The sequence below is a fragment of the Myxine glutinosa genome, chromosome 4, assembly GCF_964187855.1.
Source record: "Myxine glutinosa chromosome 4, kmMyxGlut1.1, whole genome shotgun sequence".
NCBI classification, from domain to species: domain Eukaryota; kingdom Metazoa; phylum Chordata; class Myxini; order Myxiniformes; family Myxinidae; genus Myxine; species Myxine glutinosa.
Genome location: NC_136264.1, coordinates 9,763,708 through 9,790,918, shown reverse-complemented (window position 1 = coordinate 9,790,918; position 27,211 = coordinate 9,763,708). Strand labels below are relative to the sequence as shown.

Here is a 27,211-nt window from a genome sequence, read left to right as displayed (position 1 = left end):
TTTTCCTTCATCTTGACGCTCTACCCGCTACTACCCCTTATGTATAATATACTAACTCTCATTGCATTGCATTTCAAATGTTTCGGATGCATTGTCAGATAAATAAACAAATGGAAATGTTCATACAGAACAGACAGAGAAGCCTGTGTCACCAAGCTAAGGCCTCAGTTGTGTCACCACCGTTCTGAATACTAATACCCTTCGTTTGTGGACATTAGCGTAAAAAACTAGGAGAGCGCGAGAGCCAGAAGAAGAAGAAGAAGAAGGGGCTCCAGGGAGGGTGAGATTGGATTGAAGTGGAGTTGAGGGATGGGCTGCAGGAAAGCGTCCCAGGGAAGCCAGTGGCAGCCACTAGTCGTTGAACTCGAGCTGGGAAGCTTGGAAGAACATATAGCTCCAGTCACAGCCAAGTCAGGAACTGGTGAGGAAGGAATAACCCTTGGGAGCTTCAACATTACCCAAAGGTAAGCCCTTACACATATGAAATGTATTAAAGTTTGCTTTGAAAACATTCCTTCCAATATATCATAAGATTGCACCAAGTAATTTATCATTTGATTATTGATGATCTTCACAGGTCTTCCTACCTACATTTGCATATTTGAATGTATGAAAGACACATCTGAAGAATATTCGTTTTCCCAAAAGTGAATCAAGGAAGTTTGACAGGATGAAAACCGAGTTGGGAACTTAGTCAACTGAAGAGTTGCTGTTGCCCGTTTTTTTGACCATGATTATCAATTTCATTCAATCTTATGGGATCATACTTATTGGCACCGCATCAATGAGCTTGTCATACTTTTGAGGCGCATTAAGCAAGATGTCAATAAGAGTAGACCATTCCATGTAAGTGCCAAACTCTACCCCAATTCCAAATGCCTCCTCGAACCTGCAGGACCTCGCAACGGGGTGGAGACCTCTCCAGGTATGGTCACAACTGACGATATGAAAACATAGCATGGTCATGGATGTATGGATGGATAAATCTTTGCCAAGCATCATGCAACTGTCCAGCTTGCCAAGGCTCAGATCCAACATTTTGACCACTGACAGTTGGCTTCACCTGGGGACTATGAGCATGGTGCGCTAGCTGTTAAAAACCCACCAATGGGAAAGGAACTGGATTGGAGGGGAGGGGTGCATCACATGACTGCGGTGATGCCTCCAATGACTTTGGGCGCTGGATTCAGCGAACCAGTTTTTAATCCAATTCAGATAATGAGATATAAAATGCAAGCAAGTGGGGATGAACCTCCAGGAAATAAATAAACCTCTCGGAAAACTAGATAAACCGGATTTTACAAAAGATAAACTGGATTTACTAAAAACAACACCTAAACATGGAAAGCCAAACCCACACCTTAAAAAAATTGGAGTTATTTTGAAAATCAACATCCTGCTTTGCCTCCCAACCTCTCTGACTCTGGCATCGAAAGCTACCTTCATTCCTGGATTTCTGACTTCCTCCGCTGACACAGTCAATGTGTTGTTGTTGTTTAGCCCCGAATAGTTCTTGAACAAGCCAACGGAGACAGCCGATCGATCTCGCAGGTGCAACCCAGATACCCCCCACATCCAGGATGGTGTACCTCCACCTTCACGCAGTCAGGGCCATTACAGAGTAAGAGAGAGAGGGAGAGACAGAGCCAAGATGGAAATGACCTCTCCGATGCTCTGGAAAACCCTCTCTCCCTTTTTGCAAACAGCTCCACTCTGTGTTGTCGATTCCATTCCTCCATTCCATTCTGTGTTCTGTTCCTCTGCTAGGCAGACAGCTGCATATCTCTCTCTGCTGATATGGAAATGATTAGAATCGGTCTGATAAATGGAATATGTCATCCAATCCTGGAAAATCTCAGTCTGACATTCTGGAAATGATCGTCAAACGAACCCACCAATCTATTTCCAATGGTCATGCACTGAAAGAGGAATGACCCCACAGCAATGTTGGCCTCCAAAGCCAGCTGTAGACTGGGCATCTTCTTCGATTGACTGGTAAACCAGCCGCAGGTCTTTCTTTGCGAAACTAGAACTACTCACAGAGTCACAGTCAACGAGGCTTTTGGCTGTAGCTCAATGGAGTACTGCTCTCCGCTATGGGCAGGCACCACAGCTTCACATCTGCCTCTCTGGGATTTCGTGGAATCTAAAGCTCGCAAAATGACGGAATCTCTTGTGATGAGACCAAAGCACGAGGTATGTTGCTTTCACGTCGCAGGGGGGTCGGTGATCTCTCTGGTTTCTACCGTCTATTCCCCAACATTACTTCCTCTGAAACTCTTGAAATTGGGTTGCTGTTTTTGTAAATTACTTCCCTCTTGAAATTGGACGGGCATGTGCTACACAAACCACAGACGGATCACCACCATTGAACGCAATGTGTATCTGGATTAGGTGTGAACACCGATGTGAAGGACGTATCTGTGGCTTATGAATGTTCCGGATAAGTATAAGGTGATGCTGTTCATTAATTAATCATGTAGGGAGGGGAAGGGGGAAGGGTTGGGGGAGCTATCGGAGCTGTGAAGGCTTTTACAAATATATTGCTTGGTTGCAGGGCCACAAGTTAAATTATAACAATATTTTTTGCATCTATTGTTAAAAGAAGAAGTGTGTGTGTGTGTGTGTGTGTGTGCATGTGTGTGTGTGTGTGTGTGTGTGTGTGTGTGTGTGTGTGTGTGTGTGTGTGTGTGTGTGTGTGTGTGTGTGTGTGTGCTATCTGTGAAAACATGGCTCTTCAGGCTGAGACCGGATCCGAAACGCTGAGGTCGCTCATGCCACGATGCACGGAACATTTCCATAGAGAAAAAGAATGGCCGCTTTCTTCATCCTCTTTTCGGATGGAGAAGAACAAGGCACACTACTATCTGTGAAAATGCCACGAGAAGTCAAGGCGGGTGGATACAAGGGGAATTTTAGACAAAAGGAAACAAAAAGGGAAAATAAATTTTAAAAGGTCCAATTTTTTATCCCACAGCTGACCCAGCATTTTTTACGTAATACACCTTAAATGTCACGCATCAACATCCATGCTTTGTAAACTATGAACACCTCCCCCCACCCCCACAACTGTAACAATACAAATAGAATAAGCATATTATTAAACAAGAAGATCGTAATCGACAGATACGTAGTGTGTTCAAAAAGTATCCGACCTTTATTTTTCGTGCGTAAAAAAAAAGAAGCTAGGGAGGCGTTGATTGGTGCACATATGTAGGCGATCCTAATGCGCACGCGTGAATTTTTTCCCACCTGCAGAAGCTGTCATTCGACGGGAGACCGCCGATGAGTGAGGACATGTAAGTGAGCACCGTCGGATTTTCGTTTTTGACAAAATGACGGAAAAACTTGAACAACGCTACTGCATCAAATTTTGTGTAAAGCTTGGCGATTCCCAAGTGGAAACGATCTGCAAGATTCAACACCGTTCATTCCATTATGAAGGAGGATTTGGGCTTCAGGAGAATCTCAGCGAAGTTCGTACCAAAGCTGCTAACGATTGAGCAGAAGCAACTCCGTTTGGAGATCGCACAGGACATGCTGGAGACTGTGAACAGTGATCCCAGCTTCCTCAACACAGTGATCACTGGCGATGAGTCCTGGGTTTATGGGTATGCTGTTCACAGTCTCCAGCATGTCCTGTGCGATCTCCAAACGGAGTTGCTTCTGCTCAATCGTTAGCAGCTTTGGTACGAACTTCGCTGAGATTCTCCTGAAGCCCAAATCCTCCTTCATAATGGAATGAACGGTGTTGAATCTTGCGGATCGTTTCCACTTGGGAATCGCCAAGCTTTACACAAAATTTGATGCAGTAGCGTTGTTCAAGTTTTTCCGTCATTTTGTCAAAAACGAAAATCCGACGGCGCTCACTTACATGTCCTCACTCATCGGCGGTCTGCCGTCGAATGACAGCTTCTGCAGGTGGGAAAAAATTCACGCGTGCGCATTAGGATCGCCTACATACGTGCACCAATCAACGCCTCCCTAGGTTCTTTTTTTTTTATGCACGAAAAATAAAGGTCGGATACTTTTTGAACACAGTAGTATATACTAATTTTAAGAGAAAATTTAAAATCTTACATTAAGGGCATTCGATTGCATAAGGACATTGCAAGGAAATATGACGATGATTAATTAACAAAGGACTTAAAAAAAACCTCCATCTACCTTCGGTGACGGAGGTAATTAGAGTGTCCATAGTGTCACCTTAACCCACACAGTTCAAGTATGTAATTCAAAATGGAATAAAATAATTATTTTAAAAGGCGTATAAAAAAATTCCCAAAGTGTAGCTTCCTTGATGCAGTCCACTTATTTAACATGTCCAAGTACTGCAAAACTGGAGTTTTTTGTAAGTGATAAGAAGGTGATTTGTGTTCTTGTGTTCAAGTGTATAATTACATTGAAATAAAATAAAGACTTTAAAGGTCGTATAAATAAATTAATTGCAGAAGTTTATCACCGTTGACACAGTGTCTATTACACCGCCTTAATTAAAATGTTACATTACAACTATCAGGGACGCCTCTTCGTGGTGGTTGTACCCCTCAATGCAAGTCGGAGACGAATCTTCCCCATTCTTCCCTGCTGCACGAATTTGTCAGGGCATCACGCCGATCGGTCCCCGTGGACCGGCTCTTTCCCTCCCATCTCCGTCTATCTCTCTCGAACTCCGAGAAGACAAGTCCACTAATGGACCCCTACCTGCTTGCGGGGGAAGAAGAACTGCCTCCCAGAACATCTCTCTCTAACTCCGTTGTGGCCCTGACTTTGTGAAGGTACACCATTCTGGATGTGGGGGATCTCCAGGTCACTCTTGGAAGATCGATCGGCCGTCTCCATGCCGCGGGCTTGTTGGAGAGAACTGCCTGGGGCAACACAACAACAACAACAACAACAACAACAACAACATGCTACATTAATTATTTGTGCCTGTTGTTTGTGCCCTTAATGATATCCTTAAAAACAATGAGTTTATCTTTGTAATGATTTTCAATTTTGTTTGACAGAGACAGCTCGAATCCTGCGCACGATCATGACGAATTCAGAGTCAAAGTACTGTTAAACTGCAGGTTGAATTTCCGATTAATGTTCTGATTCGTGTTTAAAATATAACATTCATCTGAATCGAAGATGTTCCTCAATCATAAACTGAAGTATTTGGATGGACAGACAGAAGTGAAGCAAAACCTCCGCCAGACTGAACAGTTTAAGTTTTTGTATCCCATTGATAGGCCGGATCTGGATTCGGACCTGAACCAAAATCTAATCACCTTGTTCTTGTCATCTACCCAACTCATCCACCAAATTTCGTGCGAATCCATCCATAACTTTTTGAGAGCATAACTGCTCCAGGACAGACAAACAGACAAATAAGGGTGAAAACATAACCTCCATGAACCTTCGGTGTGGGATGTACTTACAGGAGGGAAACAAAGAGGGATCGGTTCAAGGGTTGATGAACGTAAATTTAAAAACAATTAAATAAAGCATGCAGCATCTTACTATAATTCACCAAATGTCCATCCGTCCGTCCGTCCGTTCCCAGGTACCGCAAAAACGGCTGAACCGATAGCAACGATATTTTGGGTGGGTAATCCTGGGAACCCCAGAAGTAAAATAGGCTAGATTGTTTTTCAAATTTTTCAAATTTACCAATTTTCCAATTTTCCAGTTTTTCCAAACCTGATGGAATAATATTTACCAATATTGTTACGGAACCAGAGTACGGCACTCCCCTTAGGGGGGGGGGGTTAATTCCCCCTTCTATTTTCACTGGCCGTCTCTGCTCCTGATGCTACACAGCTACCTCCGGAAAGGCAGGTGCGCAGCCCCGTTCGTACCGCGGACAGATGTTAATTGCCGAGCGGTTTTAGCAACCGCGGCACGAACTATTAACAAGGACTAGACCCGATTCTTGAGCGTTGGCCAAAATCGCGCCACAGGTTTTCAATGGGGAAAAGACAAAGACGAACGGATGTCAAGAAGAAGAATAAGAAGAACCAAGGTAGGAAATACAAATATGATTTATTTCTACTATTTACAAGACCAAAGAAACCAAGGAGCAGGAAGGATAATAAAATAATTGCAGAAAGAGGGACGGACCAGAAGGACACAGTGCAACGCTAGCTTACCTATGGCAGTCTTACTTACAAACCCAGGACAGAACAAACAAAGACAGACTCACACGAATGGGAAATGAAGGCAGGCACGAATGGCTGGAAAGGGAGGATGGTTCAGCTCGGACCAGAGGGATGGCTGGACGGACAAGGCGGGATCACAAGGCGGGGAGGATGCGGGTCCGGTCCGTGTAAACGGCAAAGCTCGAGGTGAGCGGCCGCCGATCCTCCGCAATCTGGGTCGCACGGTCGCGTTGCTTCGCCACAGCGGGTCAAAAACTGCACGTCAAAGCTCCACTTTCAGCTCCTCCTTCACTGACTGCTCCGTGCGCCCTCCTCACTCATCTATCCTCTATCTCATCTGAGGTGGTGGCGTCCCGCCGCGGGTTTTATGCCACGCCTCACCAAGCCATACCCACGGAGCCTGTGGTTGGTCGTTCGGGGCTCCACCCTTGATGATGAGGTGGGGGCCACGCCTTTCTTCCCCGAACCGACTGCGTGCGTAATGGAGGACGAATGCAGTTGGCAATCGCTGACAAAAGGGGCATTGGAAGGGAATCTACCATATTTGAATTCGGTGCAATGGAGTGTCAATTAATGGAAGACAAAGCCTTAAACTAATACACATAATAAGGAGATAACTACTGAACAGGGAGATCTATGATTTGCTACGTGATTGTATATGACCTAACTAAGGGACGCCCTTTGACCTTTACACACAACACGGAGGGTGATATTTACACAAGCTTCATTACAACGATAAATAAAAAAAAACCACAACACAATTCTCAAATCCACAACATTGCACCCTCCTCCTCTTAGGCACGTCCCGGGCCTATTAAACTTTTACCTTTAGTGTGGCACGTAGGTGTAGTTCCCTCTACTTTTAACCTGACCCTGAGTGTGACAGCTTTAAAACACAAATAAATATGTCCCGCTGCTGCATTGCACCCTGCCTAACAGATTTACGCCCACAGCTAACCGAATTGCGGAATTGTCTTCAAACTACAACATGAACGATGGGGGAGCAATATTTACAGTTGACGCTACTTGTATTTACAAAACTAACCCAGGACCTGTGATTGTTCTTTTGAGGGGGGAGACAGCCTGTCCTGCATCGACGCACCATAAAGCACCAAAAACGCACCAAAACGCCATAAAGCACCAAAAGCACCAACCAGTGCACAGTCACCACAGTTCATAATAAAAATAAACAAACCCCTGGTGCTGGTCTTCCTCTTCGGCTCCCTCTGCTGGCCATTGTTATTCTTCCAGTTGTTGTCATTCTCATGGTCTCCTTGCTGGCGGCCTATTTGGACATAATAAAACAAGCACAGAACGTGTCCATTGTTTTTATTTATGGCCCACAGGGCCGACTAGGAGTGGTTCACCTGTATGGCATAGGTACCATGCTACCAAGGTCCGCCACCAAGATCTCGGGCCATCATGGCCGGTTCCAGCAGAGGGGCCATGCCCCAACCCGTGGGGTCCATGAGTGGTGCTCAGCCACAGACATGTGGTCCATTAGTGGTGCATCGATGCAGGCAGCCGTGGTTGTGAGAGTTCGGGCACACAATGGCGGACTCCCGCACGTTCCCCTCGGTGCCCAGAGAGCACAGTCCTCGGGTGGGAGACAGGGGGATAGAAGACAGGTGAGTGAGGGGTAAGGTCACAAGGGTACACATCAAACAAGGCAATGCAAGACGAGGTGCAGCTCGTCCCTACTGTACATCACCCCCCCCCCCCCCCCCCCGTTACCTACTCTACCCTTGCCCTTACCCCATATGTACAAAAATCTACACATTTACAAATTCGTCGCTGCCGTCACGTCTTCCCCATATCTCCCCTATACCAAATTCGTCCCCACAATCCCTCTAACCAAAATTTGCCATCACCAAATTAATCATCAATCCTCATAAGGAGGGAGAGATGGAACATCAGCACAATCTCACACCCACGTCATGATGCATCTCACAATCCAAACATTTGCACAAGAAATAATAAAAACAACCTGGCATGGTGTGGAGTTCTGTCACCTCAGGTGAGTGGATGGAGATGGTGCGAGGAGATTCTTAATCCTAACTATCCTCTAAATGACTTTAATACACTTTACACTACCCGGGGTCTCTCCCTGCCAATCCATTGGCCATTTTACTCCATGCGGTTTTAAGAACCAAATTCCCATTGACCAAACTGTGGTGCTTCATCAATTTGGGGTCTCACTCCCCCGATTCAACTCCCTGTGCCTTTGCACAATTTCAGGACTGGGTCGTGTGGCTCTCCCAGCAGGTCTACCCACCTGCACACCTCCACCACTGCAGTTGCCTCCGAGCTTACCTGCTCCTCACCCTAACCTATCTAATTGGGGAAGGCCCTCTGGCGCTCTCCCCACTCGGTGCCCTCTCTGGCACTGGGCTACCCGGGTCCGTCCTTTGGATCCTTGGGCCCCATCCACAACAACACTACCGGGTCCCAGAGCCCACCTGCGGCCTCACCTGGCCGACATCCTCACAGTGGTGGAGTGTCCATTCAACTACACACACTAACAGGCCACACGCCCAGCCATTTCCACAGCACTAATGCACCCATCCAAACACCATTCTTCCACACGCACCACAGATGCCAATATCCAACCACAATTTACCTACTCCCTCTACCTAACTCTTCAACTACCCTCCCCGGGTATTCGTGATGGGGTCCATCCTCCTTTCCCCCATCCACACCTTCGCACCATCCACTCCACTACGCAGGTTCCACCATACTCACTCCATAACATCCATTCCATACTCCATGTATTCCATACTCCATGTATTCCACACAACCATTCTCCATACACCTGTAATTTGCACACCTGTGCAATCACTCCTACACCTGGTGCCTCCTGCACCCTCCTTCCTCCCTGGACCATTTGGTCAACACAACACACCATCACCACTACTCAGTCATACACTGCTCCATACACTTCCGATCCTCAAACACTCGGCATCATCTGATCTAACTACTCCCCTCTGAAACTCGCGCTTCCCAGTCGCCCCTTTAAACTATTGCGCTCCCTCGTCATTATAATCCAACTACCCTCTCTATGTCCCCACTACCTGTCCACTGTTGCTACTTAACTTACAGTTACCACTTTATCCTAACCCTCCCGGGCTAGTTTTCACTGCCAAACCCCATAAACCTATAGCTCCTTTCCCCCGCTATGTGAGAGATGGCAAAGTTGCCATCCCACCACATCGGGCATATCTCACTATCAATTTTGCTCTCAAATTTCAGCCAATCAAAAATTTGCCACTCACTCTACCAATCATCTGCCAATCATCAAATTTTTGCCAATCACAAATTTTGCTGTTCAAATTCACTACTGCTATCACCCTCACACGTCTACTCACTTGAGCCTCTCGGTGCGCCAATTCATTCCCAAAGCCCGGCTTCGCAAAGCCGAGCAATGAATGCGGGTTGTTCGTCTCCCGCGGTTGGATCCGTCCGGCACTTTGTTCAGGGAAGGTTTACTCGGGCCGAGATTCCACGCACCATCTCGGCATGGAGCCGTCCGATGACCCGATCTCGCCCTGCCGGGACATCTCAACCACAAGGGGTTGCCGTGACGACCCTTCCTACAGGGCCGCCCGTTCCGCCTAGCGGAGCACGGACGCGGCCGTTCAGCGCGCGGCCCGGTGTGGATCGCGTACGGCGGTTCTTTCGAAACCGCCGTGGTTACGATCCCCGCTGGTTCCCGCGGCACGCAAACCCCGGCACGAACCGAGGGCTCGCTTCGGCTACAAGTCGATCTAACCGCTATCCCGTTTAGCGTCGAAGCTCCACTTGCATGCTTACACCCCGCATTCCGTTCCTTGCTCACACATCCAGCTGTCTCCATGCTCTTCGTCATTGCACCTTCTCTTATACAACACCCAGGTGCACTCATAGACTTCGTCACACACCTGACCACCGCACACCTTAGCACACACTCGTCGTTCGCACACCTCACCAACACACCTCTTCACGCCCCCTCCTCGGTCACATCCTCTGTGACAACCACGGGTGTGCTCTCCTCCGCACACCCAATCACGTCCTCCACTACCAACTCAAGCGTGCATTCCCACACGCGCTCGACAATTCCAGGTGTGCATCCTTTCATTCCAGGTGTACATTCTCTCTCACCTGCCACAACCAACTCACGCTCCATGTCACTCTCACTACTTTCACCACCACACTCGGTCGCGCATTCACCCTTACTCTCGACCGCACACTCTGTAATCATGCACTCCTCTGTTACACACCTTTTTCACGCATCCTCTTGCACACACTCTCCCATTACACCCTCTGTAACACTCACCACAGGTGTGCATTCTTCCGTTACATCCCCTGTAACACTCCCCATTACGCGCTTCCATGTGCCCCCCCGCACACGCGCTACGGCCAACTCACTCTCGACAGCACACTCACTCCTCGGCGCGCACTTTTTCCTCACACACCCCATAGTCGGACATCCTCGCACACCTCCTCCTTCACACTCTGTACCTGTTGCACACCTTACCAGCGGCCTCTCACGAACACCCGGGTCCAAACCAACCCCCAAGCCGACTGAATCTCCCCTCACACCATATACATTTCCGAGTATATCGCCACTCACCTTGGCACCTCGTCTCCGTTCCTCCTCCGCCACCTGCAAACTCTTTATTTGGTTAGTGAGCACATCATCACAATTTGAGCACCGACCTTGTACATATTCCATCACCTCCTCCTTTATCTCCCTCTTAGTTTCCCTCCGTCTCTTCTTAATTTCACTCACCCCCTCTTCCACTTCCTCTAATTTCTCCTTTACCTCCTTCATTTCCCGGTGCGCCCCCTCGATCTCTTCCTCTAATGCCACCTTGACCGTTTCTATGTGCGTCCTCACCTCCCTTTCTTTCGTCTCCATTGCCTCCGTCACCTCGTCCAACCTCTTTGTCAATCCCTCATGTACCATCTGACATTTCCTCTTTGTCGCTATAAGTTCCTTCTTGATGTCTTTCTGCGTCGCCTTTAACCCCCCCGATTATCGCAGTGTTCTTCTCCACTTGATCCACTAATTCCCTCTGTCCCACCGTCAGCTGTTCCACTCCCCTCGTTAGATCTTCTATTCCCCCTTGTAACCTAGCCGTACTAGTTCTCACCTCTTTCTCCATACGCTCCTCACCTCGCTTTACCTCCTCGCGTACCCCCGAGACCTGGCCCACACCTCGTCTTATCTCCTCCCCCATTTCTCCCATCTCTTTGGTAGATGCCGCCCTCATCTGTTCCAATTCATTCCTCTGAGCATCCAATTTACCTTCCAACCCGATTTTCACCTCCTCTATCTGGTTCCCCATCTGTTTGATTTCCCGGGCGGATTGCTCCCCTATATATATATATATGCTTTTTTTTTTTGTTTGTTTGTTTTTTTGTTTTGTATACAAGATCGAGGCTCGTGAAAGAGCGAACATTAATCACACAGAAAGACAAACCGACACATAAAACATATAACATCGGGAGCGGTAGACAAGATGGGGAGAGAGGGGGAAGGACACAAACACAACATTTGAGAGCAGGGATCGAGAGACATGGAGACATCGAGAGATCTGAGAGAGGGCGAGGGCTTTGGGGGGGGGGCATGGGAAGGGGGCGGTGGGAGAGGTATAAAACATATGGACACTGCCAGGACTTCCAGGAAAGAAGTTGGAATTTCAAACAAGGTAGATCTGGGGTGAATTAGCGGGGGTAGAAAAGATCAAGGTTTTGGATGGGGGAAGATAAGAGATGGTGGTGAACAGCTGTTTTAAAGACCTGGAGGGAGGAGTGGGATTGAAGGGAGTGTGGGAGTTTGTTCCAGAGGCGGGAGAAAAGAGGATTGAAGGAGTGAAGGTGAGCAGAGAGTCGAGATTTTGGCAGTTTAACCATCAGAGGCTTGCTGGTAGATCTTGTGCGACCTGTAGGAATATTTGGGGGACAGAGCACAGAGAGAGCTGGGGGAGCAAGGCCGGAGAGGAGTCGGTAGAAGACAGAAAGACCACCTACCTGCCTGCGGTGAGTGAGTGAAAGGCCCTCAGAGATAGCTTCATCGCGGGAGATTCCAATGATTCTGAAAGCTTTGGTTTCAACAGCGTGAAGCCGAGCTAGGTGTGAGGCAGGAGCACCAGCCCATAGGGGAGAACAGTATTCCATTGAGCTGTGGATGAAAGCCTTGTATGTGGTGAGGAGCTCAGGTGTGCCTAGGAAGGACTTCGCACGACGGAGGATGCCCAGTCGGCGACTGGCTTTGCAGGCCAGCTTGGAAATGTGGTTTTCCCAAGAAAGATCATGGCAGATAGTGAGACCCAAAAGCTTGAGCGACAGAACTTCTTGGAGAGGATTGTTGAGAAAGTAGATGGGAGGGTTGTCCAGTCGATCTTTTCGGAGAGACATAGTAAGAGTGTGAGATTTGTCAGGATTGAAAGACATGTTCCACTTGTTTGACCAGTCTGTGATTTTGTCCAGGTCTTCAGAGAGTGAGGAGGCTGCAGACTGCCGATCTGAGGGAAGAGGAATGGAGCGGCAGAGAGTGGAGTCATCAGCAAAGAGATAGAGAGGATTTTCCAGAGAGTCGGAGAGATCATTGATAAAGACCAGAAAAAGCACAGGGCCCAGCACACTGCCTTGGGGAACTCCAGCCTGAACAGGAAGGGGAGATGAGAGAAATCCATTCAGGGCCACACGTTGACTACGACCAGAGAGGAAGTCCGCAAGCCATGCATGGAGATTTCCATGGATACCATAGGAGTAGAGTTTGGTGAGCAGAGCTGGGTGCCAGACCGTATCGAAGGCACGTGATATGTCGAGGGAGACAGCTCTAATTTCCTGTTTGGCATTGAGGACCTCCATCCATTGTTGAGACAGGAGAAGCAGCATGTCCAGAGTAGAGTGACCTGGTCTGAATCCAAATTGATGATCAGAGATCAAGCCATTGGAGAAGAGGAAAGATTTCATATCCGAAGCAATGATGGATTCCATGACTTTGCTGATAATTGGGAGCAGGCTGATTGGTCTGTAGTTAAAAGGATCTGTTTTTGCACCTTTTTTGTGTAAAGCGGTAATGTTTGCCGATTTCCAGGATGCTGGCAGATGACCTTGAGCAAAAGATAGGGTGAAAAGAACAGAGAGAGGGTGAGATAGAGTGGCAGAGCAGGATTTTAGGACCCGTGGGCTGATGCCGTCTGGTCCAGTTGCAGAATCAGAGTCGAGGTTAGACAAAAACTCCTCCACCTTGTCAGGAGAGAAGGACAGAGTCCAGGAGCAGTTGGGTTCGACTGGGAAAGGTGGGAACAGAGAGAGATGGGTTTGGGACTAAAGATTTTGAGGCAAACACAGAGTTGAGGCATTCGGCTTTGTCACGTGCGATGTCAACTGTGTGGCCATTTGAGGTAAGGGAGGGGATGGAGGGGGAACAAACACCAGAAACGGATTTGACCAGACGCCACCAGGATTTGGAGGAAGGAGACAGGTTTGAGAGTTCGTTCTTGAGTGAGGAGAGATAGTGCTTCCTGGCACTCCTGAGGGTAGACACACACTTGTTCCGAGCTTGGTGGAAGGAACTGAGATTGCCTTCAGTTGGATTAGACTTCCAAGAGGCAAAGGCAAGTTGTTTCAGGGCAACTGCCTCACCACAAGATTCGGTGTACCATGGACGGGAGGAAGGGTAAGACAACTGAAGACGAGATGGGATAAATCTGTGCATGAGAGAGATCAGTTTGCTTTGGAAGAATTCCCAGGAAGAATTGATGTCAGAGGCAGTGGAGATGGGAGACCAATCCAGACGATTGATGGCTGCTTGAAGCCCGTCCCAGTCGGCCTGAGTGAAATGCCAGACTCTTCGACGCTGAGGAGGCTCTCTGAGAATGGCCAGAGAGATGTCCACTTTGACAAGCACATGATCAGAAGAACCGATTGGAGCAGAAGAAGAGCAGCAGACATTAGCAGGGAAGTTTGTCATAACCAAGTCTAGAAGAGAAGAAACTCCATTGGCTCAGATCCGGGTCGGGAAATTGACAGATTGTGTCAATCCCAGTGAGTCACAGAAGTCCTTTGCTGAGGTGCCATGACTGGTGAGAGAGGAACCCACACCCAACCAGGTGGCATGATGAGAGTTGAAGTCACCACATATGAGGAAGAGAGAGTTGGGATGAGTGGATAGAAGTTGGTCCATGTTGTCAGAGAGTGAAATGTAAATTGAGTCATCACTGTTTGGGGGACGGTACAGAACACATATGAACAAAAGGTGGGAGCGGAGAGGAAGCCGTAGCCAGAGGTACTCCTGGGGGTGAGGAGGAGAGAGGGCAGTGCAAGGAGAATGAGGAAGAGAGTTTTTGATAAAGATAGCCACCCCACCACCAGGACGAGGCTCAGGTCTATCATACCGGAAGAGGGAGTAACCAGGAAGAGATATTGAGGAATCAGAGACATCTTGAAGGAGGAAAGTCTCTGTTAAGCAGATCAAGTCTGGATTGTCAGAAGCAACCTGTATGGAGAGATCAGTCAGGTTTGAGCGAAGGCCCCGGATGTTTGAGGTCCATACCGTTAAAGAAGAGAGAGGGGGAGCATCGGGTACAGGACAGGGGAGGGGAGGAGTAGGGTAAGATGAAGGATGAGAGGGGGAGGTAGGGAGAGCAGTTGATAGTGTGTCAGAGATTACAGAAGAGTTCCAAGAAAAGGAAGGATGAAGAGGATGAAAGGTTTGGTGGTGAAGGGATGAGGCAGAGTGAGGGGTTGTTTGAGGGGGGGCATGGGACAGTAGAAGGTTGGGGGGGGGTGGAGGCATGAGGTAGAAGGGAGACGAGGTGGGGAGGAGGCAACTTTGAGGAGGGGGGAGGAGGGAGAATTTGAGAGGAATGGTATGGGGGGAGATTTGAATGGGAGGAGTTGGGGGGGAGTTTTGAAGGGGAGGAGTGAGGCGGGAGTTTAGGAGGGGAGGGGCAAGGGGGGAGTTTAGTAGGGGAGGGGCAAGGGGGGAGTCTAGAAGTGGAGGGGCAAGGGGGGAGTTTAGGAGTGTAGGGGCAAGGGGGGGGATTTGGAGGGGAGGGGCAAGGGAGGAGTTTATGAGGGGAAGGGCAAGGGGGGGATTTGGAGGGGAGGGGCAAGGGGGGACTTTAGGAGGGGAAGGGCAGGGGGGGAGTTCAGGAGTGGAGGGGCAAGGGGGGAGTTTAAGAGTGGAGGGGAAAGGGGGGAGTTTAGGAGTGTAGGTGCAAGGGGGGGGATTTGGAGGGGAGGGGCAAGAGGGGAGTTTAGAAAGTGGATGATTAATGAAAGACGAACATTGATAACAAATTGGGTTTGTTGTGATTTTCAAGTTAGCAATCCGATTCAGAACGATGGAGGAGGGATGGAATGAATGTGAATTTAGACCATGTAGTGAGGGAGACGTATAAGATATTGAATTTCTTTTTTTTGACGTGGAATGAGTTGGAGAGGAAATTGAGAAAAGCCTTTTAAATAGGAAGAAAAACAGCGTGTTGTAATATACCACTGAATAAACCACTGAAGGGGAAAGGTTAAACATATTTAAAATAATATTTAAACAGAACCGTGAACAATCTTATATGCACAAAATACCAACGGGGGGAGGGCCGAGAGGGACCACCACGAGTCACGTGAACAGGGCAAAAGGTGGATGGCAAGGAGATAATGGGGGCGGGGCGAAAAGCACCGCGATACACCTGGACAGAAAGTACAGGATGAGACAACGGCACACGTGGAGAAAGGAAAAATAAATGTTTTTTTGTTTTTTTTGGGGGGGGGTGGGTGGGGTGGGGTGGGGATTTAAAACGTTAGACAGAGAGTATTACGTTCGGTGTAGAAGGGAAAAACTGAGAGCCAAGCAAAACACGATGTAGGGGACTTAAGTTAACAAACACCGACAGGGGTACAAGGCCGGCCGCACACGAGGCGCAGAACAGGATTAATTAATTACGAGTTACAGGAAATTCAAACCAAAACTAACTATAAACAAACAGAGAGTATTACGTTCGGTGTAGAAGGGAAAAACTGAGAGCCAAGCAAAACACGATGTAGGGGACTTAAGTTAACAAACACCGACAGGGGTACAAGGCCGGCCGCACACGAGGCGCAGAACAGGATTAATTAATTACGAGTTACAGGAAATTCAAACCAAAACTAACTATAAACAAACAATAAAGCATGGACGATAAAGTAACGAGTTGAAATTTGACAAACACACGAATGAAAAAATAACCACTTTGGATGCCCGGAGAGAAACCAAGCCTCCAGGTCGGAAGCTTCAACAACTAGGCCGCGTGGCCGCGCGCGGCACGAGATACTCGACTATTTTTTACAGGTATGAAAGATTAACCCCGATAAAACTTCCGAGGGACACTTAAAAGGGACACACACGTAAGATAAACAGTTTAGACAAGAATACAAATGTGACAATGACTTAGCTTCGAGCGTGCGTGAAGATCGTGGAACAGCTTCGAAAATCCGTGACCGCCCCGATCAATTTCCCTAAATTTGCCTTCCATTGTGTTTTCTAACCCCCCTTACCCATTCTTCACCCCTTCCATCTGGTTCTCCTGGGCAGCCATTCTATTTTCCAACCCCGTTAACCCCTCTTTCATTTCCCCGATTTGGTTACCCACGTCATTCAGTTGGCCCCCCAATTTACCTGCTAGCCCTTCCAACCTGTTGTCTATCCCCTCGAATGTATTGTCTAACCCCTCAAATTTATTGTCTAAACCCTCAAATTTAGTCTAAACCCTAAAATGTATTGTCTAAACCCTCAAATTTAGCTTCTAGCCCCCCAATTTGATTTTTTAATCGCTCCCCCATTCTGTTTTCCAATCCTACAATTTGGCTTCCCATTGTTTAGGTCAATTCACACCTGCTCCCCCTTACCTCATCCCTTATTTCTTTCATTTCTCTGCTTCTTTTTTCGTTGTCGCACTTCGACTCCGCCATATATTCACTGAACCGTGCCATGAACTGCGGCATGTCAAAGCCCGCTGGTACAGCGGGCTCGGCTACCGCGCGCTCGTGCGAGGTGTCATTTTGTGCGCCTCCCACCTCATGCGAGGCGCCGCCATCTCGTGTGCCTGAGACCTCCGCTACCACATCCTCATTGCTCTCCTCCTCCATATACATTTCCCTGGGGTCCTGGGTCGACTCTAACCCCTCTTCTAATTCCCCCACCGGCATCCGGCCGCCTTGAACATCCATGGCGCGATTTCAAATTTGGATATAACTAAAATTTTGGCCACTCGTAATTTGAGCGCGTTAAGCACGCTTCGGGTCCGAATCCGACACTCCTGACACCAATTGTTACGGAACCAGAGTATGGCACTCCCCTTAGGGGGGGGAGTTAATCCCCCCTTCTATTTTCACTGGCCGTCTCCGCTCCTGACGCTACATAGCTACCTCCGGAAAGGCAGGTGCGCAGCCCCGTTCGTACCGCGGACAGATGTTAATTGCCGAGCGGTTTTAGCAACCGCGGCACGAACTATTAACAAGGACGAGACCCGATTCTTGAGCATTGGCCAAAATCGCGCCACAGGTTTTCAATGGGGAAAAGACAAAGACGAACGGATGTCAAGAAGAAGAAGAAGAAGAAGAACCAAGGTAGGAAATACAAATATGATTTATTTCTACTATTTACAAGACCAAAGAAACCAAGGAGAAGGAAGGATAATAAAATAATTGCAGAAAGAGGGACGGACCAGAAGGACACAGTGCAACGCTAGCTTACCTATGGCAGTCTTACTTACAAACCCAGGACAGAACAAACAAAGACAGACTCACACGAATGGGAAATGAAGGCAGGCACAAATGGCTGGAAAGGGAGGCAGGTTCAGCTCGGACCAGAGGGATGGCTGGATGGACGAGGCGGGATCACAAGGCGGGGAGGATGCGGGTCCGGTCCGTGTAAACGGCAAGGCTCGAGGTGAGTGGCCACCGATCCTCCGCAATCTGGGTCGCACGGTCGAGTTGCTTCGCCACAGCGGGTCGAAAACTGCACGTCAAAGCTCCACTTTCAGCTCCTCCTTCACTGACTGCTCCGTGCGCCCTCCTCACTCATCTCTCCTCTATCTCATCTGAGGTGGGGGCGTCCCGCCACGGGTTTTATGCCACGCCTCACCAAGCCATACCCACCGAGCCTGTGGTTGGTCGTTCGGGGCTCCACCCTTGATGATGAGGTGGGGGCCACGCCTTTCTTCCCCGAACCGACCGCGTGCGTAATGGAGGACGAATGCAGTTGGCAATCGCTGGCAAAAGGGGCATTGGAAGGGAATCTACCTTATTTGAATTCGGTGCAATGGAGTGTCAATTAATGGAAGACAAAGCCTTAAACTAATACACATAATAAGGAGATAACTACTGAACAGGGAGATCTATGATTTGCTACGTGATTGTATATGACCTAACTAAGGGACGCCCTTTGACCTTTACACACAACACGGAGGGTGATATGTACACAAGCTTCATTACAACGATAATAATTTAAAAACCACAACACAATTCTCAAATCCACAACCTGGCTGAACCGATCGCAACGATATTTTGGGTGGGTAATCCTGGGAACCCTAGGAGTAAAATAGGCTAGATTGTTTTTCAAATTTTTCAAATTTACCAATTTTCCAATTTCCCCAAACCTGATGGAATAATATTTACCGATATGAACAGTGATGTGACTTTTATTGAAATTCTACAAATACTGTTTAGATTTTGATGATTTGCGTGTGATATGATTTAACGGATGTTTATATAAATCGTTTAAAATAAATAAAAAGCCTTAAATTTCTGATATTTTGCCTTATTTTGTATTAATGTCAAGATTTAAAATTTCTAGCACTCTTTGCCATTTATTCTAAATCATATTTATTATCACCAGAAAGTTCCTTTTTGCAGGAAGGATGAGGGTTCCACCAAGTTTGCTGGTAGCACTTGTGAGCGTTCTTGGCATGGCCTGGACATTGCCAATGGACCCCTACCTGCTTGCGGGGGAAGAAGAACTACCTCCCGGAACATACGAAGAGCAAGACAGATACATGCGGGAGGAAGAACACGTTTTCCATCAGGTGTATGAACTTCATGTGTCTTTTTGTCTTTGTTGTCGTGCGGACAGCACAGAATTGTTTCTCTGTCTCTGTATATGTTTTGCTCATTCATGACTGATAAGTAAGTGATGATTAGTAAATATACCACTTATCAATATCATAACAAACAAACAAACAACAACAAAACAGTGCTCTTTCATTTCCATTTGTCATTCACTGAAGTTAATGTGTTTGCAGCTCAGGCAATTTCCATCGTATGTTCTTCTTCTTCTATTGAATGCAGCACAAGGCATCATTGGCAGAGGGAATGGCTGTGTCACTGATGCATTGCCATCCATTGGTTAGAGCAGGAATGTGGCCATGGTGCTGGCGATAACTCGCTTACTCTTCACGAAGGAATTTTGGATGCTATTCCATGCTTTGCTGTTACTTGATGTCTTAATAAGGCCGACCTGCCATGGAAGGATGATTAGTGGTTGTATGCAGCTTATGGCTGCTAGTTGTATCATTTTCTGGAACTGTGGATGTGCCGCTGATGCAGTGCTCCCTTTTCCCAGTAAGCAGGTACACATTTTGCCGGCCTCAGAAGGATGACTGGCCTAGTCAACCCACCTGGTGTTAATTCAATGGCACGACAGGGGCTCAAACTTGGGCCCAAAGATCTCAAGACAGCCACGTTAACCGTCAAGCCAACACCAGGCTGGGAAAGACGACTGAGGTCTAATTACAAGAACTGTGTTGTGAGATGGGATGTGACACAGACTTGACAGTACAGTATCAATGCTCATCTCACTGTGATCCCATAACAAAAACGACCGAGCAATCCGAGCATAACAAGAGTGAACGAGCGGTCTGAGAATACCAAGGACGACGAAGGACTGAGCGGTCCAAGCATAACAAGCACGACCAAACGGTCCGAGCATAACAAGAAACAGACCAAGCGGTCCAAGCATAACAAGAACGACCGAGCGGTCCGAGCATAACAAGGACGGCCAAGGACAGAGCGGTCCGAGCATAACAAGCATGACCATTGACCAAGGACAGAGCGGTCTGAGCAAAACAAGAACGACCAAGCGGTCCGAGCATAACAAGAAAGACTGAGCGGTCTGAGCTTAACAAGAACGACCAAGGACAGAGCGGTCTGAGCATAACAAGGATGACCAAGGACAGAGCGGTCCAAGCATAACAAGAACGACCAAGCGGTCCAAGCATAACAACGACCAAGTGGTCTGAGCATAACAAGAACGACCGAGCGGTCCGAGCATAACAAGAATGACCGAGTGGTCTGAACATAACAAGAACGACCAAGGACAGAGCTGTCTGAGCATAATGTTACGTTTGTAGGGGGTAGGCAGTGATTACCTTAGAGCCAGGTAGGATGCGCATAGGTAGTGTGCTCCGACTGCTGTGGAGAAGAAGAAACCCTATGTAACAAGTAGGAACTTTGTGTAGACCGTATGTCGTGTAAGTGTATCTTTGTCCCCATGAGAGGGGTGGGGTTTTAAATTAATCCCCTGTGTGTAATTGCCTCTGTAATCTTTTCCTGTGTTCGTTATGACACCACACTACAGACACCTAATAAGAAATCAGCCATTAACCACACTAATTAAAAACCAACCGGAAACCAGGCATCAAGCACTATCGCTGATAAAACCGACTTGGTGAGAGCAGAGGCACAAAAGGTCCGTGAAGCCACGCCTCAAAGAGCAGTGATTGGCTGGGATTTGATTGGCACAAAGACTGGTAAGATTAGACTGGCTGAGAGGAGCCGAGACGGAGACGCCGTGGGATGACATCAGAGCCTCAAGTATGAAAGAATTAGGACGGCGGACATCTTGTCTCTTGGGTCCAGACTTTGTTGGTGAACGGTCGCATCTCTCAGCATCGACATCCTCTTGGTTCTTCTCCTTCTGGATCCCATAGCGAACGGTCGGAAATGCTCTTGCGCAAGGAAGCTTCATCGCAAACGGTCGTGCGGAGGACATCTTGCTCGTGGTCATGAGGAGGAAGATCTGCGACCGAGAACTGCGGTTTCCCATGCAGAGATCGTGAGGACAAGCGTGGCTGGAAGAGCGAGTTGTGCACCAAGGCCGTTCGCTTCGCGTACAGAGCCATGAGGGAGCGGGCCGCGAGTGAGGCCTAGTTCGCGCCAATGAATGTGTGTTTCCCGCCAAGGCCTCAGACGATCTTTGACGATTCCTGACGAGATACACCAGCCGATTGGAGATAAGTGCCACAAATCACACCTTTTTATTTTCCAGTTATTTTATCCTTTGTCTGTATTCGGGTCTGTGCAGGAGTGCTCCAGTTAGGAATATAGTTTTATCATGTTTTCTTTGTTACCGGCATTTTCTTTAATAAATCCGGTATTTTTGTACATTTTAATTCCGTGTTGTTTGAGTTAATTTATCCAGGTGTGAAGACGTCGGGTGGAGGCCGTCCAGGTAAGTTTGTCATCCCCCTTTTCCCTCACGTGTAACGAATACCGTCATATTGAATTGAACGCCTCGGAGTTAAAGCTCGTTGAGTCTTCCATGTCACCCTGCAATGTTCACCACACAGAATAGTCACACGACAATAACAAGAACGACTGAGGACTGAGTGGTCCGAGTATAACAAGAATGACCAAGTGGTCCGAGCATAAGAATGACTGAGCAGTCCGAGCATAACAAGATTGACTGAGCGGTCCGAGCATAACAAAAATGACCGAGCGGTCCAAGCATAACAAGAATGACCGAGCGGTCCGGGCATAACAAGAATGACCGAGCGGTCCGAGCATAACAAGAACGACCGAGCGGTCCAAGCATAACAAGAATAACCGAGCAGTCCGAGCATAACAAGAATAAACGAGGGGTCCGAGCATAACAAGAATAACCGAGCGGTCCGAGCATAACAAGAATGACCGAGTGGTCCGAGCATAACAAGATTTAACCGAGTGGTCCGAGCATAACAAGAATGACCGAGCAGTCCAAGCATACCAAGAATGACTGAGCGATCCGAGCATAACAAGAATGACCGAGCGGTCCGAGCATAAGAATGATTGAGCGGTCCGAGCATAACAAGAATGACCGAGAGGTCCGAGCATAACAAGAATGACCGAGCGGTCCGAGCATAACAAGAATGACCGAGCGGTCCGAGCATAACAAGAATGACTGAGCGGCCCGAGCATAACAACAATGACTGAGCAGCCCAAGCATAACAACAATGACTGAGCGGTCCGAGCATAACAAGAATGACTGAGCGGTCCGAGCATAACAAAAACGACTGAAGACCGAGCATAACAAGAATAACCGAGCGGTCCGAGCACAACAAGAATGACTGAGTGGTCCGAGCATAACAAAATCGACTGCAGACCGAGTATAACAAGAATGAGTGAGCGGTCCGAACATAACAAGAATAACCGAGCGGTCCGAGAATAACAAAATCGACTGAAGACCGAGCATAACAAGAATGACTGAGCGGTCCGAGCATAACAAGAATGACTGAGCGGTCCGAGCATAACAAGAATGACTGAGCGGTCTGAGCATAACAAGAATGACTGAGCGGTCCGAGCATAACAAGCATGACTGAGCCGTCCGAGCATAACAAGAATGACTGAGCGGTCAGAGCATACAGGAATGACTGAGCCGTCCGAGCATAACAAGAATGACTGAGCGGTCCGAGCATAATAAGAATGACTGAGCGGTCTGAGCATAACAAAATCGACTGAAGACCGAGCATAACAAGAATGACTGAGCGGTCCGAGCATAACAAGAATAACCGAGCGGTCCGAGCATAACAAGTATGACTGAGCGGTATGAGCATAACAAAATCGACTGAAGACCGAGCATAACAAGAATGACTGAGCGGTTCGAGCATAACAAGAATGACTGAGCGGTTCGAGCATAACAAAATCGACTGAAGACCGAGCATAACAAGAATAACCGAGCGTTCCGAGCAAAACAAGAATGACTGAGCGGTCCAATAATAACAAAATCGACTGAAGACCGAGCATAACAAGAATGACTGAGCGGTCCGAGCATAACAAGAATGACTGAGCGGTCCAATAATAACAAAATCGACTGAAGACCGAGCATAACAAGAATGACTGAGCGGTTCGAACATAACAAGAATGACTGAGCGGTCCGAGCATAACAAGAATGACTGAGCGGTCCGAGCCTTACCATTGCGATTGCTGAATTTAATCCCGTTTAGTTGATCAACCATTTTTACCCCTGGATGTGGACAGAAGATATGAGCTTGTGGCGTACACGAAAGCCCACTGGCGTGGTGACATCATTCCACGCACCAAGTGGGCGGCGGCCACGTCCAAGGGGTAGGCGTGGCCTCAGGATATACACCGGGCGCGCAGCCCGGAGCGTGCCAGTGCTACAGTGACCTCTTTGGAATAAAGAACTATAAACTTACCGCGTTGTCCGCTTCCTCCTTGGTAGCAAGTCGCGTGCGTAGCACCGCGTGCTACATTGGTGACCTCCGACATTCGAGTCAGCTGTCGCTGACTACCCGAAACCGCCGCAACAATGGCTACCAACGCGGTCTCCATCAAGCTCCCTGAATTCTGGGAGTCACAAGCCGAAGTTTGGTTCCTGCAGGCGGAAGCCCAGTTCCGACTTCGAGGCATCACGGTGGACGAGACCATGTACTGCCACGGTGGTCACCGCCCTCGGGCCCGGCACGGCCACCCGCGTCGTATCGGTCCTAAGGGATCCACCTGCCGACGGCAAGTACGAGGTGGTCAAGCGTCTCCTCCTCGCCACGTTCGGCCTTACGGTGGACGCACGGGCCGATCGCCTCTTGGACCTCCCCGAGATCGGGGACACGTGACCGTCGGTCCGTATGGACCATATGCTGGCGCTCATGGGCGACAAAACCCCGAACGCTCTATTCCGGGCGTTGTTTCGACGCCAGCTGCCAGCACGAGTCCGCCTCGCTTTGGCTGGTTCCACGTTAACGGAACCCCGTGTGCTCGCTGCTGAGGCCGACAAATACTACGCGGCTTTGGACACGCAGGCGAGTCTTGGCGTGGTTGCCGTTCCCGAGGCTCCCGAGGCTTTCCCCGATGCACCGCACCTCGTGTCCGCCGTCACGCCCCGCCCACCACCACCGCCGCCGCCGCGAAGAAAACCGCGGCCTCCGACGCCGCAGCTGCCCGCCTGGTGTTTCTTCCACGCCAAGTTCGGCCACGAGGCTCGGCAGTGTCGCCCGCCATGCTCATTCGGCAGGTCGGGAAACGGGCGAGCCGGCGCTCGGTGGAAACGGTGAGCGTCGGCAATTCAAACAGCCTTCTGTATATAACGGACACCTTGTCCGGGCGCCGTTACCTGTGCGACACGGGGGCGCAGGTGAGTGTCGTTCCTGCCGGTACGTCTGACAAGCACACCGCGGGCCGAGGTCCCGCGCTGCTTGCGGCCAATGGTACGTCTATACGCACGTACGGAAATCGCTGTCTCTCCCTGCAGTTCGGAGGTCAGGTTTTCCGTTGGTCGTTCGTTACGGCCGACATGCCCATGGCACTGCTCGGTGCGGACTTCTTATGTACTAATGGATTACTGGTCGATGTAAAGTGCAGAAGGCTTGTCCAGGCTGAGACGTTCAGCTCGCTCGCGTGTGCGCTGCCCGCCTCGTTGAGCAGCTCACAGAGCGGCTCACCGAGCGGCTCGCCGAGCGGCTTGCTGAGCGGTTCCGTTCCGGCCAGGTTCATCTGTACGCTTCCGGCAGCGGACGAATTCGCCCGCCTCCTCGCGGGTTTCCCAGCCCTCACGCGGCCCACCTTCTCGGCGGGGACCATCAAGCACGGGGTGGAACATCACATCCCCACCGCCGGGCCACCGGTCTATGCCCAGGCACGCCGCCTCGAGCCGACGAAGCTCGCCGTAGCTAAAGCGGAGTTCGCTACGCTGGAGCGGCTCGGCATCGTGTGGCGCTCCGAGAGCGCGTGGGCATCACCGCTCCACATCGTGCCCAAGCCCGGCGGGGGATGGCGACCGTGCGGGGACTACCGGCGCCTCAACGACGCCACCACCCCCGACCGCTACCCCGTCCCCCACATCCAGGACTTCTCCACCCGGTTGGCGGGGATGTCCTTCTTTTCAAAGGTGGACCTCGTACACGGCTACCATCAGGTCCCTGTCAGGCCGGAGGACATCCCGAAGACGGCTGTCATCACGCCGTTCGGGCTTTTCGAATTTCTTCGGATGCCCTTCGGTTTGAAAAATGTGGCTCAGGCATTCCAGCGCCTCATGGACAGCGTCTTGCGCGGCTTGGATTTTTTGTACGTCTACCTGGACGACATCCTCGTCGCCAGCGCGTCCCGCGAAGAGCACCTTCGTCACCTCCGCACGCTCTTCGAACGTCTGGGCCAGCACGGCCTGATCGTGAACCCCGCCAAGTGCCGGTTCGGTGTCTCTGAAATCGACTTTTTGGGGCACCGCGTCACCAGGCACGGGGCCGTCCCCCTACCGGCCAAGGTGGAGGCGGTGAAGGGCTTTCTGCGCCCCCGTACGATCAGGGGGCTCCAGGAGTTCCTGTGCATGGTAAACTTTTACCATCGGTTCCTGCCCCGCATCGCCCAGCTCCTGCGCCCCTTACATGAGGCCCTTCGAGGGAAGCCGGGCAAAGGTGACGTTACCTGGACCGAGCAGATGGACGCGGCATTCTCGGGCGCGAAGCTCGCCTTGGCCAACGCCACCATGCTCGCGCACCCGGCGCCCGATGCACCGATCGCCCTCACCACCGACGCCTCGGACTACGCGGTGGGCATGGTGCATGAGCAATGGGTGCGTGGTGCTTGGCAACTGCTGGCGTTCTTCAGCCGGCAGCTTCGCCCGCCCGAACGCCGGTACAGTACCTTCGACCGCGAGTTGCTCGGGCTCCACCTGGCGGTCAGGCACTTCCGCCATCTGCTCGAGGGCCGTGCGTTCACGGCCTTCGTCGACCACAAGCCGCTGGTTTTCGCGATGGGCAAGGTCGCCAAGCCGTGGTCGGCCCGGCAACAGCATCACCTCGCGGCCGTGTCCGAGTACACGACGGACATCCGACACGTCGCGGGAAAGGACAACCAGGTGGCCGACTGCCTTTCCCGGGCCGTCGCCCACGCAGTCCACCTTGGCATCGACTATGCCCGGATGGCGGCGGACCAGGCCGCCGACCCCGAGGTCCAGGCCTTGCGGACCGCCGTCACGGGCCTCCGCGTCACCGAGGTGCCCTTCGACGGCACGGGCACGGCCCTCGTTTGCGACGTCTCCCTCGGGCGGTCTCGCCCCATCGTGCCCGCAGGCTGGCAGCGCCAGGCTTTTGACGCCATCCACGGCCTGTCCCACCCGGGCACGAAGGCCTCCCAGAGGTTGGTCGCTGACAAGTTTGTCTGGCATGGCCTCCGGAAGGCCGTCCGCGGTTGGACCAGGACGTGCCTCGCATGCCAGCGCGCGAAGGTGCACTGGCACACCCAGGCCCCCTTGGCCCCGTTTACGGTGCCGGAATGTCGGTTCGACCACGTGCACGTGGACCTAGTGGGACCTCTGCCCCCCTCGCGGGGTTTCACCCATGTCCTTACCATGGTGGACAGCACCACCCGGTGGCCGGAGGCCGTGCCATTGGCGGCGACGACGGCGGCAGACGTCGCGCAGGTGTTCATCGCCACCTGGGTCGCCCGGTTCGGCACCCCCTCGGACAACTCATCCGACCGCGGCCCCCAGTTCACCTCGGAGCTCTGGGCCACGGTCGCGCGGGGGCTCGGGGTCCAGCTGCACCGAACCACGGCCTACCACCCCCAGGCCAACGGCCTGTGCGAGCGATTCCACCGCTCATTGAAGGCCGCACTCCGGGCCACCCTCCGCAACGGCGGCTGGGTCGACAGGCTCCCCTGGGTCCTGCTGGGCCTCCGGACGGCGCCCAAGGAGGACCTGCGCGCATCCGCGGCGGAGTTGGTCTTTGGACAACCGCTGTGGGTGCCGGGCGAGTTCCTCCCCGACCCCACGGCACCTTGGTCCACGGCGCAGGAGCGTTCTGCGCTGCAGGAGACCGCCCGGAGGTTTG

At 50.4% G+C, this 27,211-nt stretch overlaps 1 protein-coding gene and 1 long non-coding RNA gene across 2 annotated transcripts in view; one reads left to right on the top strand and one right to left on the bottom strand.

Annotated features, from left to right (window-relative positions):
• Positions 1-280: 280 nt before the first annotated feature.
• LOC144891500 (uncharacterized) overlaps positions 281-27,211 on the bottom strand; it is a 39,781-nt gene continuing 12,850 nt past the window's right edge. Inside the window, exons 2-3 of the long non-coding RNA XR_013622947.1 lie at positions 4,705-4,868; positions 281-418 (exon numbers count right to left, since the gene is read on the bottom strand). This is a non-coding gene — a long non-coding RNA (uncharacterized LOC144891500). The remainder of the gene's footprint in view (positions 419-4,704; positions 4,869-27,211) is intronic.
• The window catches only part of LOC144891499 (epiphycan-like), a 69,402-nt gene continuing 42,541 nt past the window's right edge, over positions 351-27,211 (top strand). The window contains exons 1-2 of the mRNA XM_078775120.1: positions 351-464; positions 19,029-19,198. Coding sequence (XP_078631246.1) covers positions 19,034-19,198 — 165 coding nt within the window. The 5' untranslated portion in view covers positions 351-464; positions 19,029-19,033. The remainder of the gene's footprint in view (positions 465-19,028; positions 19,199-27,211) is intronic.